Source organism: Takifugu flavidus, unplaced genomic scaffold (genome assembly GCF_003711565.1).
Source record: "Takifugu flavidus isolate HTHZ2018 unplaced genomic scaffold, ASM371156v2 ctg292, whole genome shotgun sequence".
Classification (NCBI taxonomy): domain Eukaryota; kingdom Metazoa; phylum Chordata; class Actinopteri; order Tetraodontiformes; family Tetraodontidae; genus Takifugu; species Takifugu flavidus.
Window position 1 is genome coordinate 1 of NW_026621933.1, and position 14,677 is coordinate 14,677.

At 45.4% G+C, this 14,677-nt stretch overlaps 1 protein-coding gene across 8 annotated transcripts in view; it reads right to left on the minus strand.

Moving 5' to 3' along the window:
- Positions 1-1,564: 1,564 nt before the first annotated feature.
- Positions 1,565-14,677, minus strand: part of LOC130520130 (NACHT, LRR and PYD domains-containing protein 12-like) — a 34,714-nt gene continuing 21,601 nt past the window's right edge. For 3 of the 8 annotated variants that reach the window (XM_057023719.1, XM_057023720.1, XM_057023718.1), the window contains exons 3-10: positions 11,659-11,760; positions 11,276-11,388; positions 9,354-11,175; positions 6,900-7,073; positions 6,616-6,789; positions 4,616-4,789; positions 4,236-4,409; positions 1,565-3,704 (exon numbers count right to left, since the gene is read on the minus strand). In XM_057023719.1, coding sequence (XP_056879699.1) covers positions 3,524-3,704; positions 4,236-4,409; positions 4,616-4,789; positions 6,616-6,789; positions 6,900-7,073; positions 9,354-11,175; positions 11,276-11,388; positions 11,659-11,760 — 2,914 coding nt within the window. In that variant the 3' untranslated portion in view covers positions 1,565-3,523. Of the gene's footprint in view, positions 3,705-4,235; positions 4,410-4,615; positions 4,790-5,399; positions 6,331-6,615; positions 6,790-6,899; positions 7,074-9,353; positions 11,176-11,275; positions 11,389-11,658; positions 11,761-13,012; positions 13,067-14,677 lie in introns of those variants that run through there. The other 5 variants (XR_008948662.1, XM_057023722.1, XM_057023721.1 and 2 more) reach the window with 5 other exon arrangements.

Here is a 14,677-nt window from a genome sequence, read left to right on the forward strand (position 1 = left end):
ATGTTTTTACAGTGTTAATCCTGAATGTGATCTGAAGTTACAGACCTTCTTTAGCTAACGTAACTGATCAGCCTTTATCATCAGCAGCTTCCCCAATAAACCAGCTGCTTATAAAGAGACTAAAACTGACCCGTCCACTCTTCCTCAGTAGAACTTCTGGAGACCTCCCTCAGGTGTCCAAGTCACTGAACATCAAGTATCAGGATCTGGCTTCCCTGTACGACATGATGGAAAGCCTCAAACCTTCTGAAGCTGGACCTGTGTGCTGATTCTCCAGGTCCTTTTGATGGTTGAGGTCAGTTTTCATGGACTGTGATTGTCTGATGGCGCCGTTTTAAGCCTTTAAACATCATTTTTCAGTGGAGAAGCAACAGTCGTCTCCTGGTGTCCCTTTGACCTGAAGCCTCCAGACATCGTGTTGGTGTGTCGGATCATGTTGCTGAGTTGATCATCTGCTCCAGTGACGTGCGGTGAGGTTCATGGCTGGTGAGGCTCTGACTCCTCAAGAGTCCGATTTACGATTTAAGAACTGAAAAAAAGCATCTTATTTCATCATTTTCCCAACAGCATACAACTCCTGATAATGCTTCATATCCCATCAGCATTCCTCTTTCAATTACACTCACAAACCAACACAAACATATACACAGGACCATATTTGTCCTATAAGGAACTTTCTTTCATAGCTATGGATAGAGCCCCATCTTGTGTTTTAAGAAATTCATTTATACTGTAAACAAATTAAAGTGCAGAGATGTGTGCAGCACAAATTTAATTTTGACCAACAGCAAAAATTTCTGTTACATTTGAAACAAATTCTGGTGCTTCAATAAATTTGAATAAAGTTTGCCTATTAAAGCACCAGCGAGAAAGCACCTGTCAGCCTGCGTGCGCCCCCTTGAGGTGAGGCCGAGTACTGTGTTGGGAAATATCGCGAATTGCATTTTATGTTTTCGCTATTTTAATAAAAGTAGAGTAGTTTCGTAGGTAATACGAGAAGGATTAAAATGTGGGAAAGTGGAATGTGGGAACGGATCTGTATGTGAGCGTGTTAGTAAGAAGGAGGACCAAACAATAATGTGTGATATCTGCTTAGGTTAGGGTCCTCAGGCCCGTGCACCTGTGCGTAGGCTGAGAACCGCTCCAATATGGTCAAAACATGAGCAATGTGACTCGGCGAGCATGAACGTTCCCCTGCCTGTGTGAGAAATGTAGCTGATGCCGTCTGTGTAACGAAGATACGCCTCCTGCTGTGTAATCATGCCTGTTTTAATAAAAGAGACAACGCTGGGGAGGAGGAGGAGAGTCTCCGGGACGACGCGGCAGAGTTCGTGTCTGATCGGAGTGCCACTCCCCCCTGGCCAGGGGACAAGTCTTCCAAGTCTGGTCTCAACTTGTGGTGAACTTTGTTGGTGCGCCTGTCTGAGTACACTTCTGAGGATTTCGACGACAACTGCCTGCCTCACCTGCGGACTTTCCTCTGCACTTTATTGGGCGGTCAGCAAAAGACATTGTTACCATATGGATTTTAGAGAGGACCTGAGAGCAGACCAGAGCGCGGTGGTAAGAAGGTCCAAATGAGTTTTATTTCGGGGGGCAACACAAAGACAAACAGTCCTGGACTGCGGGTAGCTCAGGAGTAGGATCCGCACTTCATGGGGTCCAATGGAGAGTCCTCAAACCAGAAGCAGTCCTCCGGGACTGTAGAGAACCCAGGACCGCTCACCGGTCCAGCAGAACGGCATGGAGTCCTCGAGCGTGCCGGGAAAAAAACAGGACAGCAACAAAGACAACAAAACACTCCAGCCCCGATGGGCAGGCGCTCCCTCCTTAAGTAGGCAGCCAGGTGGCAATCGCCCACAGGTGCACCTGCCTACAGTGCCAGCTGTAGGCAATGAAGCTCCCCTACGCCCCCTGGAGGAAAAAAACAGACACCACCCTGGACCCCAACAGACATGACAGACTGCAGAAAGTCATGGTGTATAACGACCATTTCTGTAAAGTTCATATTAGCAATATGGCACACGTCATGCAACCCAGTTTGTATTGGATCGTGCAGTCAGACGTGAGGCCCAATTCTCCCCTGCCTCACCCGGGGTTTCTGCCCTGGATTTGATCGGGGAAACAATTTTTACTTAATAAAATGGCAGAAATGTGTAGTCATACTCCAAATGCATTTTAACACATATCAGTGGAAAATATTAATCTTTATTTTTGTACACTTTCTTTTTTGGTCAGATGAGGCACTGCCTCACCTGCCTCCCCTCCCCACGTCACTGTGTTAATTATGTCCTACCTGGTCAAGAGTGAATTCAGTACCCGACACTCAACAGCTGACTGGACAGTTGTGCCGTCAGTACTAACGGCCCAGTCGGAGCAAAGAACTGGTCTGTGCGGCAATTTTAAGTAAATATTGTCATTTTAAATGTCATACTCATGAACGTTCTACTTGGGAGAGAGTTGCTCTAATCAGAATAATTGGGAATTCATGCAATCTGATTGGCTTTTAGCGGAGGTACCGTAATTTCGCGACCACATGGAGCACTTAAGTCTTAAATCTTCTCCAACCTGGACGGGGCCCCTGATACTGCGGTGGCCTTCAGAACTAAAGAAGCCTTCTGGACAGAAGGTGAAACGTCTTCAAAAGAGAGTAAAACACTGAGTTTCTAGTGGATGCACAATCTGTGGAAGCCAACATAGAAATTTCTGAAGAGCCAAAGTTCTTGCAACAAAAATATAGTCCCCAATTAGGTTGTTTTGTTATCACACGACCCCGTCCCCATTATCTTAAGAGAATATAAAAGAATGAGTGGAGACAGAAGAGAGAATGAGACGTTTTTGGCGCGTGTCACTCTTGATTTAGTGTTTATTTTTGCAGTAAACTTAAAGGAGGCCTTTTCACTTTATGTTTGATTCCATTTAAGCTGATATTCCATTCTTGACATCTTTAAATTTACACTATTCATGGGAGTTTTATTTGGTCATTTTGCTTCTTTTTATTTCCTATTTCCCACATTTATTCATAGTTTTTATTAGATTGCAATAAATCCTATAACATTGACCAGACTGACTAAAGTCAAATGACCTGCGGTTCCCACCGATAGCCGTCATTCTGATGGGTTTTTGCTGGCTGCAGCTGAAATATTCCAATGCTCCATGTCACAGAGACAGTAAATACTAAACCCTAAAGATTCTGAAGGCATGATGTAAAATAGTAACGTATAATACAGACATTTGAAGAGACAATTAAGAGAATGTTTTCATGCTTATAAGAGTGGCCGAGGAGCCATTTAGAACTTTATAAAGAAGCATTGTGTGATACCAGGAACTAATTTAACTTCAAGGCGAAGCTGCTTCTGCTTTGTCGACCATCGACTGATCTCCTGAAAGTCCACCAGCGCTTTTTAAAAACGGAATTTTTCATCTATGGAGGGAGTAGACGGCAGATGTTTCCACAGATGCTCTTCACCAGTGGTCAGTGAGTGATGCAGCAGATGAGCGGGAGTTGACTGGCTTCAACCAGCTACTGACTCAATGTCTCCAGCCCATAGTCTGGATTCTCTACGAGATCAGACAGCAGCTTCACTCCCGAATCCTGCAGCTGGTTCTGACTCAGGTCCAGAACCCTCAGATGGGAGGGATTGGACCTCAGCGCCGAGGCCAGAGAGTCACAGCTGATCTCTGATAAACTGCAGCACCTTAATCTAAATAAAGAAGGGAAACTTTTATAAGGTTATAAGTGAAACCAGTATTAATCTGAAACATTAATCAAAGCCATGATCTGTAAATATTTAATTTAGTTACAGGTTAAAAAATGATAGTAATATGTAATTACCACAATTCCAACCTCTCAGGTTTGCACTGTTCCAGAGGAGAATATATATTGTTCTGGCCCTCACTCTTCCCAGGTTCTCCCACCTCTTTCCCTCCCATCTCATCATGGAGATCCATCTCACCTGTGGCTCATCTTTAAAGGCACAACCTGTCTTAGATGACTTCCTGTCCCCCTCACCATCTCCCTCCTTGTTGGCTGGTGTCTACCAGGCACCCTCACCTAGTTTTGTCTAATTTTGGTTACCATCTGTCGGCTTTTTCATTGTCCTTAAATCAATTTATCATGAATAAGTGGTCCCCGTGTGGCCCTCCCTCCTGAAGGAACTGGGCACAACACACACACTCAGAAAGTGTGAGGACCCTCGGATGGAATAATGGACATTTTTGAGAATGGTGTTTACCTCAGAGTTTCCAGTCGGCAGTTTGGAAAGTGGAGAAAACCACAGAGCCGCTTCACTCCTGAATCCTGCAGCTGGTTGAGGCTCAGGTCCAGTTCTCTGAGATGGGAGGGATTGGACCTCAGCGCCGAGGCCAGAGAGCCACAGCTGATCTCTGATAAACTGCAGTTAATCAATCTGAAAAATGCAGGATGAGGTTATACGGTGCAGGTCTGCATGTTATCTGCGTCAGTACTAAACCTACGTTAGTTCTTAGTTGGGTCAGACCTGAATTCACGATATTCCAAGGAATTTTTTTAATGTGGTGCATCACAGCAGTGTTGAGAACAGCCTCACTTCACCATCTTAGCAGCTGGTATATAGGTAGAAAAATGAAGACTGACCTGAGCCTCTCCAGTTTACAGTTTGGACTCTCCAGTCCAGAACAGAGCCGCTTCACTCCTGAATCCTGCAACGGGTTGTAGCTCAGGTCCAGAACCCTCAGATGGGAGTGGTTGGACTTCAGAGCTGAGGCCACAGAATCACAGCTGGTCTCTGATAACCTGCAGCTACTTAGGCTAAAATAACAATTATTTTGAGAGAAGACAAATAAAAATCAACATGTACCAGAGCAAAACACAGCTTCCAAGCAACAAACCTCTGGTCCTGCACCGGCTTATCTGCCGTATGTTCCTATTTTGGGTTCTTTCAGGGCGGTTGGACAAGATCTACAGCGTATGTAAAGTGTGTGTAGGTCAAAATACCTTCCAGGTTTGTGAGACCACATTTCTCAATAGCACTAAACTCTTGTCAGGAGTTGGGACAAAGCGACCCACTCCTGACAGCTTGTGGGCGATGCTGCAGCGACCCTGCAATCCCTACACTCTCTGGTGAAACCAAATCAAAGGTTTTAGACACTGCTGGATGCTGGAAGGGTGGCTATAGTCTGGACGCATCGTTCCCCTGACTGCACATTTCTCCAACAATGATTGGCAGCTGGTGTCACTTGTTCTCCAGATGAGAGAAGGAAAGAGAGCCCCCCCACAGTGTGTTTGATTGCCCCACTGCAAGCTCAATGCTGCCAGAAAACATTGCAGGAGCATCAATTCCCCTCAGGGCATCAACAAGGAGCTCAGGAAAAGGTGCAGCTGCCACCTACTAGAGACAAGCACACTGAGCTGAGATTCAAAGCCCTCTCCTCCCAAGAGAAGAGCTTGTTTGTTGGAGGCTCTTCTGGGCGATACCTGGTGCCACAGCTCCAGCTCAGCCCGTCTCTGGAGCTGAGGTGGAGCTTAGCAAGTTTCATGGTTCTCCACCACTTCCTCTCGCTGAGGACCTTCTCAGCTGGTGGTTTCTGCTCCACCTTCCAAGTTGAGCAGGTGATACTTCTGCATTCCTGCCACCAGTGTCTCTGCAGAAAGAGTCTTCTCTACTGTTTTATATTAGATTGTAGAAAATTAGGATTTTTGGTTGTTGTCTTAGATGTTGTTGACTAAGAGCAGGTTTTTCTTTAATAACATAGAGAGATTTGATGAGAAGAGCAAATGTATTATTTTATGAGCTACTTCCACTACTATTATATACACATACTTCCATATTGTCTTAGATTGCAAGCTGCATTTATTGCATCGTTCATAGAAAGTCATATTTGTGAGGAGAAAAACTCAAATAAGGTCATTTTCTTTAATGACCATTACAACAGAAGGAGGTGATGAAAAAACAGATTTATATAAAAATGTGTGAAAACTTATGCATGGAAACCTTTTTAAAATGGTTGCATTGTGTAGAATCGGTGTAGAATCAACTTGTTGACTTCTGATTTGGACTCCAATGGAAGTGAGGTGCAACAATTGCGGATGCTGAAAGCTTCAGATCTTCATGAAGGTTTCTGTGGTTGGACTGACCTGCTGCCCCTTTAAGAGGGAGGCAGGTTTGGGCTTCTGGCTGGAATGAAGCCACCTAAGATGAGAATGACTGCAGGCTTTCGGTACCAAGGTTTAACAGGGTGCTCACTTCACACTTGGGCTTTTCTCTTTTTTGGGATGGCTTTTCTCAGGAGAGAAGGGGCATGGCACACTGCAGCAGCTTTCTTTTTGGGGTTTCTAGGTTTCCTTCTGATCTTTAATAGACAGGAAGAACCATTTTTGATTGGTCTGAATGTTTGGGCGGTTCTGTGGCCAGCCTAAAATAAAACAAGACAAATCTACAACTGATACTTCCTTTCTAGTCATTGATGACCATCCTCACATGGGACAGATTTCCACAACCAATTTAATACTGCAAATCTGTCCTGTGTGGTCTTTTTTGTAACTGTAACACTACGTTTATAACAAAGATCAAACATGTAAACAGTTATTGTCTAACTAGTTACACCTGGGAAAGTACTGGATCATCTCTGACTGACCTGAGAGTCTCCAGCTCACAGAGAGGATCCTGGAGAGCACCACAGAGCAGCTTCACTGCTGGATCCTTCAGCTTGTTGTAGCTCAGGTCCAGAACCCTCAGATGGGAGGGACTGGACCTCAGCGCCGAGGCCAGAGAGTCACAGCTGATCTCTGATAACCAGCAGTCACTCAGTCTGGAAAAGGAATAAATGGGGCAAATAAAAACACATTTCTAAATCTGAAAATGAAGAGAAAAGCAGAAAATGTAAAGAAATTTAGAAAAGACCAACAGAGGCCTCCTGACCTGAGCGTCTCCAGTCTGCAGTTTGGATGCATCATTGCAGAAGACAGTAACTTTACGGCATCTGCCAGGTTTTCGTTCCAGCTTAAGCTCAGCTCCCGTAGATGAGAAGGGTTTGACGTCATTGCTGAGGCCACAACTTCCCAATGACTCATTGAAAGAAAACTATCAGACAGTCTGTTGTGTATGAAACAAAAATAGTGAGTCAAACTTTGGGATTTCTCATCAACTTATCTGAGAATCTACCTCAACACAAATGTAGCTCATTTCCTGGAAAAGCTAAATTCAACACCGTAGAGCAACAGTTTGAACGACCATCAGATCTGAAATGCAACTGAATTATTCTCAACATTTGTCTTATTTTAGAACAGCTCATAATTACTCAATATTTAAAATGATTTTAGCAAATGGTTTAAAGAAACGTGCATCTTTTTATCTGTCTATCGGCTCTTTGGATATTTTGCATTTCATCCAATTTGTACGATGGTGCGTCAAGTCTTAATTCAGCGATCCGATCGATGACATCAGAGTCTCTGGTTGCATCGATTGCCCTCAGCTTCTGTTCTATCTGCCTGTTTTCATTCAAATCATTTTCACTGCACCTTTTGTTGCTAGTGATGAAGTTGCCACCTAACGGGTGTGGAAAGGGTCAAACAACTTTGTGGGTCACATAAAGGCTCCAAACGGAACCGCCACAAAGACCTAAAACACCCATTTAAACCAACGAGGCCGGCTGTTTTTACGTTGAACAAATAAAGCAAAATAGTCACGTGTCATTAGTTAAAATGTGTTTTTCTGTTGTTTGAATATGATGTATACAAACAAACAAAAGTTATTTAATGACATGACAGTAATTTCATGATAGTCAGTTAACTTGTGGCTCCTATTATTCCTGCCTTATGTTGGTTTGTCTGGATTGACCTTTGAACTTATATCCAGCCAGTGTTGAACATTTCTGGATGAATTGTTGTTGTTTTTAATTTATGGACGCTGCAATAAGAAGGGGGACCGGAGGGTGTGTTCCAACTATAGGGGGATCACACTCCTCAGCCTCCCTGGTAAGGTCTATTCAGGGGTACTGGAGAGGAGGGTCCGCCGGATAGTCGAACCTCGGATTCAGGAGGAGCAATGTGGTTTTCGTCCTGGGCGTGGAACAGTGGACCAGATCTACACCCTCAGCAGGGTCTTCGAGGGTGCATGGGAGTTTGCCCAACCAGTCCACATGTGTTTTGTGGACTTGGAGAAGGCATTCGACCGTGTCCCTCGGGGGATCCTGTGGGGGGTTCTCCGAAAGTATGGGGTGTCGGGCCCGCTGATACGGGCCGTCCGCTCCCTGTACGATCAGTGCCAGAGTTTGGTCCGAATTGCTGGCAGTAAGACAACTCGTTTCCGGTGAGGGTTGGTCTCCGCCAGGGCTGCCCTTTGTCACCGATTCTGTTCATAATTTTTATGGACAGAATTTCTAGGTGCAGTCATGGTGTTGAGGGGGTCCGGTTTGGTGACCTCAGGATCAGGTCTCTGCTTTTGGCGGATGATGTGGTCCTGTTGGCGTCATCGGCCCGTGACCTCCAACTATCACTGGATCGGTTCGCCGCCGCATGCGAAGCGGCTGGGATGAAAATCAGCACCTCCAAATCCGAGGCCATGGTTCTCAACCGGAAAAAGGTGGAGTGCCTTCTCCGGGTCAAGGAGGAGATCCTGCCCCAAGTGGAGGAGTTCAAGTACCTCGGGGTCTTGTTCACGAGTGAGAGGAGAATGGAGCGGGAGATCGACAGGCGGATCGGTGCGGCGTCTGCAGTAATGCGGACTCTGCACCGGTCCGTAGTGGTGAAGAGAGAGCTGAGCCAAAAGGCGAAGCTATCGATTTACCGGTCGATCTTCGTTCCTCCCCTCACCTATGGTCATGAGCGTTGGGTAATGACCGAAAGAACAAGATCACGGGTACAAGCGGCTGAAATGAGCTTCCTCCGTAGGGTGGCTGGGCTCTCCCTTAGAGATAGGGTGAGAAGCTCTGCCATCCGGGAGGAGCTCGGAGTAGAGTCGCTGCTCCTCCGCGTTGAGAGGAGCCAGATGAGGTGGCTTGGGCATCTAGTTAGGATGCCCCCTGGACGCCTCCCTGGTGAGGTGTTCAGGTCATGTCCCTCCGGTAGGAGACCCCCGGGAAGACCCAGGACACGTTGGAGAGACTATGTCTCTCGACTGGCCTGGGAACGCCTGGGGATCCCTCCGGATGAGCTGGAGGAAGTAGCTGGGGAGAGGGAAGTCTGGGATTCTCTGCTTAGGCTGCTGCCCCCGCGACCAGACCCCGGATAAGCGGTAGAGAATGGATGGATGGATGGATGGATGCAATGGAGATAAAGAATTGAAGGAATGACCACTGGAGGGGGTATTGCTACCTGACATGATCCACTCGCTTGATTTAAACGCCGATGTCCGGCCCCAAAAATCTTTACTTACTCGGCCTTCCTGCAGTTCCTCACAGCTGGAATCAGGCGACGTCGTCCCTCATCTGAGGTGTTGTACTGCCGTAGGTTCAGCTCATCCAGAACCTCCTCTGACATCTGCAGCAGGTAGGCCAGAGCTGAACAGTGGATCGCTGACAGTTCCCTCTTTGATTTCTCCCCTGACTTCAGGAACTCTTGGATCTCCTGATGGACTGACTGATCCTTCATCTCCATCAGACAGTGGAAGATGTTGATGCTTCTGTCTGGGGAGAATTCACCACTGTTCACCTCCTTCAGGTTGTTGAGGACCTTCTGGATGGTTTCTGGGTGGCTGTTCCTCTGATCCAACAGTCCACCCAAGATCCTCTGATTGGACTCCAGAGAGAGACCATGAAGGAAGCGAACAAACAAGTCCAGGTGGCCATTTTCACTTTTGAGAGATTTCATTAGTGCTCTCCTGAGGAAGTCATCAAGAGATGTGACTGGATCGTTATTAAACAACCCAACAAACCCGGAAAAGGGGTTTGGTTTAAAATATTTTAGGAACTGATTTATAACCGCTGTGTCTTTCCTGGTGTAACAGTGGAACATGTAGACGGCAGCCAGAAACTCCTGAATGCTCAGATGAACAAAGCAGTAGACTGATTTCTGGAAGATCACACTCTCTCTCTTGAAGATCTCTGTACAAACTCCTGAGTACACCGACACCTCGGAGACGTCCAGTCCACATCGCTCCAGGTCTTCTGAGTAGAACATGATGTTTCCTTTCTCCAGATGTTCAAACGCCAGCCGACCCAACTTCAGAAGGAGTTCTTTATCAGCCTCAGCCAGTTCCTCTGGTCTCTGCTTTCCTCCATACTTCTGCTTCTTCCTCTTTATCTGAACCCTCAGGAAGTGTGAGTAGAGGTCAGTCAGGGTTTGGGGCAGCTCTCCTCTCTGGTCTCTGGTCATCATGTCCTCCAGAACTATAGCAGTGATCCAGCAGAAAACTGGGATCAGACACATGATGTGGAGGCTCCTGGAGGCCTTGATGTGTGAGATGATTCTCTTGGACAGATCTTCATCACTGAACCTCCTCCTGAAGTACTCCTCCTTCTGGGAGTCAGTGAAGCCTCGTACTTCTGTGATCCTGTCAACACACGAGGGAGGAATCTGATGGGCTGCTGCAGGTCTGGAGGTGATCCAGATGAGAGCTGAGGGAAGCAGGTTCCCCTGGATGAGGTTCACCAGGACCACGTCAACTGACGATACTTGTGTGACATCAGAGATGAGCTGATGCTTGTTGAAACCCAGTGAAAATCTGCTTTCATCCAGGCCATCAAAGATGAACAGAAGTTTCCAGACAGTCAGATCTTCTGCTCTGATCTTCTGTAATGTTGGATGGAAAACATGAAGCAGTGAGAGAAGACTGTGCTGCTCATCTCTGATCAAGTTCAGCTCCCTGCATGAGAGCGGAAGCACCAGACTGATGTCTTGGTTCTCCAAACCTTCTGCCCAGTCCAGACTGAACTTCTGCACTGAGAAGGTTTTTCCAACGCCGGCGACACCGTTGGTCAGAACCACTCTGATGTGTCTCTGTTGCTCAGATGAGACTTTGAAGATGTCCTGGCACTTGATTGGCGTGTCCTGGATGTTCTTCTTGGAGGTTCTCTCAAGCTGTCTCACCTCATGTTGTGTGTCCACCTCCTCACTTTGTCCCTCAGTGATGTAGAGCTCAGTGTAGATCTTGTTCAGCAGGGTTCCACTTCCTGCTTCATGAGTTCCTTCAGTCACATGTTCACATCTTCTCTTCAGACTCATCTTATGACCTTCTATCACCTCCTGCAGATCACTTCCTGAACATAAGTAAACCAATGATTTCCATCTATAATAAATCATCAACACAACTACAAATTCATGACATCACAAATTAAATCTCATATTGAACAGTTTTACTTTCTTTGGGCTTCATTTCAGCATCTCCAGATCTGCTTCCAGATTGTGAACAAGAGGACTCTCCTGGTGGAGCTGACTGGTCCCAGTTTGATAGGATGTGCTCCCCCCTCTCACTATGAAACACATCTCTATTAGTCCTTTGATTTATAGGATGAAAGAACCTGGTCAAGACTCAATATTGTTCCAGCATTTATGTCTGAATTCATCTTTCAGTTTAAACCTGATTCTTGTTTCTAATCAACAATATTCACATTAAGTCTGTAACTATATGACTGTCTGAGGTTTAAGTGTTAAACATCTCCAATAATAAACTCACAACCTGCTGCTGTTAATGTGACTAACAGCTGCCACACAAACACATCATCACGCTTTAGTTTTCTTACATTTCCTCTGAACTTCTGAAGTTTACTATATCACTTTTGGACTGGTCACTTTTCAGGGACACCCTGCTGGGCACTGTGGACTCTGCTCTGTCCTCGTCCATCCTGAGGAAACATCAGAAATAGTGATGAGACTGTGATGAAGGTAAATAATCTGTAGAGGTTGTAGTTCAATAATCCCAATTCACTGCATTTTTATCAAACAGGAACATTTCTAATCCATTCTGGATAACAACTGAATCAATAAATCAATGATGTATCTGTATCATTTTCATGTTTTCAGAGTTTAAGCTGCTTTTTTAACTGTTCCCTGCAGTGAGAAAAGAACTGGCACCTTTTCCAGCCCCTCATCCTGCAGCACTGAATGTGCTCTAAAGTTCTTTCCAGAGCAAACGTCTCTGCACTTGCAGCAACATGTTGTAGTCATGGATCCGTGAGGAGAACCGGATACAGGAAACGCCCCCACTTTGATCCCAAAACCCAACTGGTGGCCAACGGTGGTCCGGCAACGACGGGGACGCTGGTCCATCGGCCCGACAACACTGGTTTTCCACAGGCCAACATGGTGAAAGGACTGTCTTCAGCTCAGCCACTAAATTATCTGGTGCTACATAAACATGCTAGTCAGGACTTTTTAACTTCCCTCATTTGTTCCCCTCTTCAATTATTTCTATGATCCAAGTCCTCAAAGATCACTGCTCTATTTAAAATAGATGAAAGAAATGACACCCACTCCTGCATTTCTTTCACAGTGGTTCCACAACATAGAACAATAAACCACTGTGAGAAAACGTGCAACATGAACCCAAAATCCTGTTGGTGTCCTGTGATCCTGTGTTGATTTATTTAATTATTTTTAAAGTTTATTGTCTTAAATAATACCAAAATATCCAGCTGTAACCTGGACTGTTGAACAACTCTAATAACTCTAAGAGCTTTTCACCTGTCACAAAAATGTCGCTCTTCCTGCTTCGTCTGAACAGAATACTTTCACTTTTAAAACCTAATCAGCAGCTTTATGGCGTATATATTACTACCATTAAAGCATTCTGGGAGGGTTTAAAGTTCTTTTAGGATCAGTAGCAAAGAGCAGAAAAATAAACTAAACTTCACTTAGAAAGACTATTCAACTATAGCTAAAGCCAGACTATAAGGAAGTTAAATAAGACCTCTTCATTTATAATGTATAACGATGTTTTGTGCTAAAACTAAATATGAAGTCTAGTTGAATTTTCTTAAGCCAAGAATGCTTCAGCTCTATGCAGCTCTTCAATAGTAAGAAAAATGTTTTCAAAGCTTGATTTTATCTCCAAACACAACTGTCAATTCTTTTCAATAATGCTCTTCGTTTACTCACCTTGTCGGTCTTCAGTCTTCCTGCTTAGTCTGAAAGGAATACTTTTAAAAACTGGTTTGTTGGGTTCCCAGTTTCTGGGACCGTTGTTGCTGGTGTCTACCTGCAGGGGGCGTGGAGGAGCCGCTCATCAGCCACAGTGGCCCCGCAGACACACGCACCTGCGGTCTCTCTTCAATCTCCCGTTAGATTTAAGGACAGAACTCCCGTCTGCCAGCGGCGGAGTGTTTTCGTCCTCATCGCCAAACCCTGACTTCTGTGGCTTGACTATTTTTGAGAGTTTTCCGAGCGGACTTGTTTTGGACTCAGTCGAGGTCTCTCCGCCTCACTGTGAACGCGGACCGAACTGTTCTGGTTCACTTTAAAATAAAGACGCTTTTTGGACACCATTCTCCATCATTATTCAACCTGGTTAACTAAATAAGATTTATGATGCTTGACAGATTTAGAAAGACTTGTAAAAGCAGCATATTTCTGCAGCCCTGGAGTCCAGGAGGAGCAGCAGAGGTCAGAATGTGTCGGAGCGCGTTTCACTATTGTCTGCAGTCCCACGCGTGTCCACCTGGTGGCGGTAAAGCACCACATGATATTTCTCCTTTTTGGAACTTCTTCAGCTGCGTTGAGCTTTAAATCTTCACCTGTCGCTCCCTTTAAGCTCTAAACTTTGCGGTTCTGTGTGTAGTTTGTTGGTTTAAATATTTCTGATTAATTCTGATGACGATGAGTGAAACTGTCAATGACCAATAGAAAGTTGTAAAACGTCTACATCCACGCACACGCGTGTATTAAGTGTTTATACACACGTGTGCGCGTACGTGCACACTGTATATTCATCTAATAACTGTTAGTTTCTAAAACACCAAAGTAGAGTCACTGAGGCACGGCTTCACCTCCTTTACACCGAGGTTTCCCTGAGCAGGTGTGATGAACTGTTGCAGAAGGAAAAGCATGGAACATGTTAATAACCGGACACAACAACACTCAGGTTTATTGTCTGACGGCATCAGTGTCTCTGGTTGCATCTGTCTGAGGAGCATTGTGAAACCAGGAGCAGTGTAAATGAGGGGGGGGGGGGGGGGGGGGCAGTGAGTGGATGCTGCATTCATCAAACACACAATAGTCAGAAGAGAAGAAGGAAGAACAGAAGCCCGTGTTCCTCAGTGTTGGTGTGGAGACGCCTGTTTGGAGGAGCAGGAAGCAGGCTGGACTCTTCCAGCTGGCTTTAATGCCACTTCTCTTCTGAGAACCTCCCAGCAGCTTTCTCTCCACCATCTTTTTACGCTGAAGGTTTTTGATCATTTCAGGTCAGATGTTCTTGGACTGAGGTTAAAAATGTTTGTTCTTGTGCTCAGAGCGAACTGATTCACCTGGAAACAACAAAACCCCAGCAGCTTGGACCCAATATGGCAGCGTGTTCCTCAAAAACGCTCCTCAAACTCTCCCCACAGCTTCATTGCCAAACAGGATTTGGTTTTTTTTGTCCGTGCTAAATGGAAAGTGTTTGTCCTTTGGTGGTCCAACAGGACAACGATTTGGATGGATGGATGATTTGACGTTATTGATAATAAAAACAGCTGAAAATGGAAGCGGAGATGTTTCAGAGCACCAGAGTTCAGAAAGAGTTTCTAATCAAACACCGCCTTTATCTTTCAAAATATGGTTTCAACC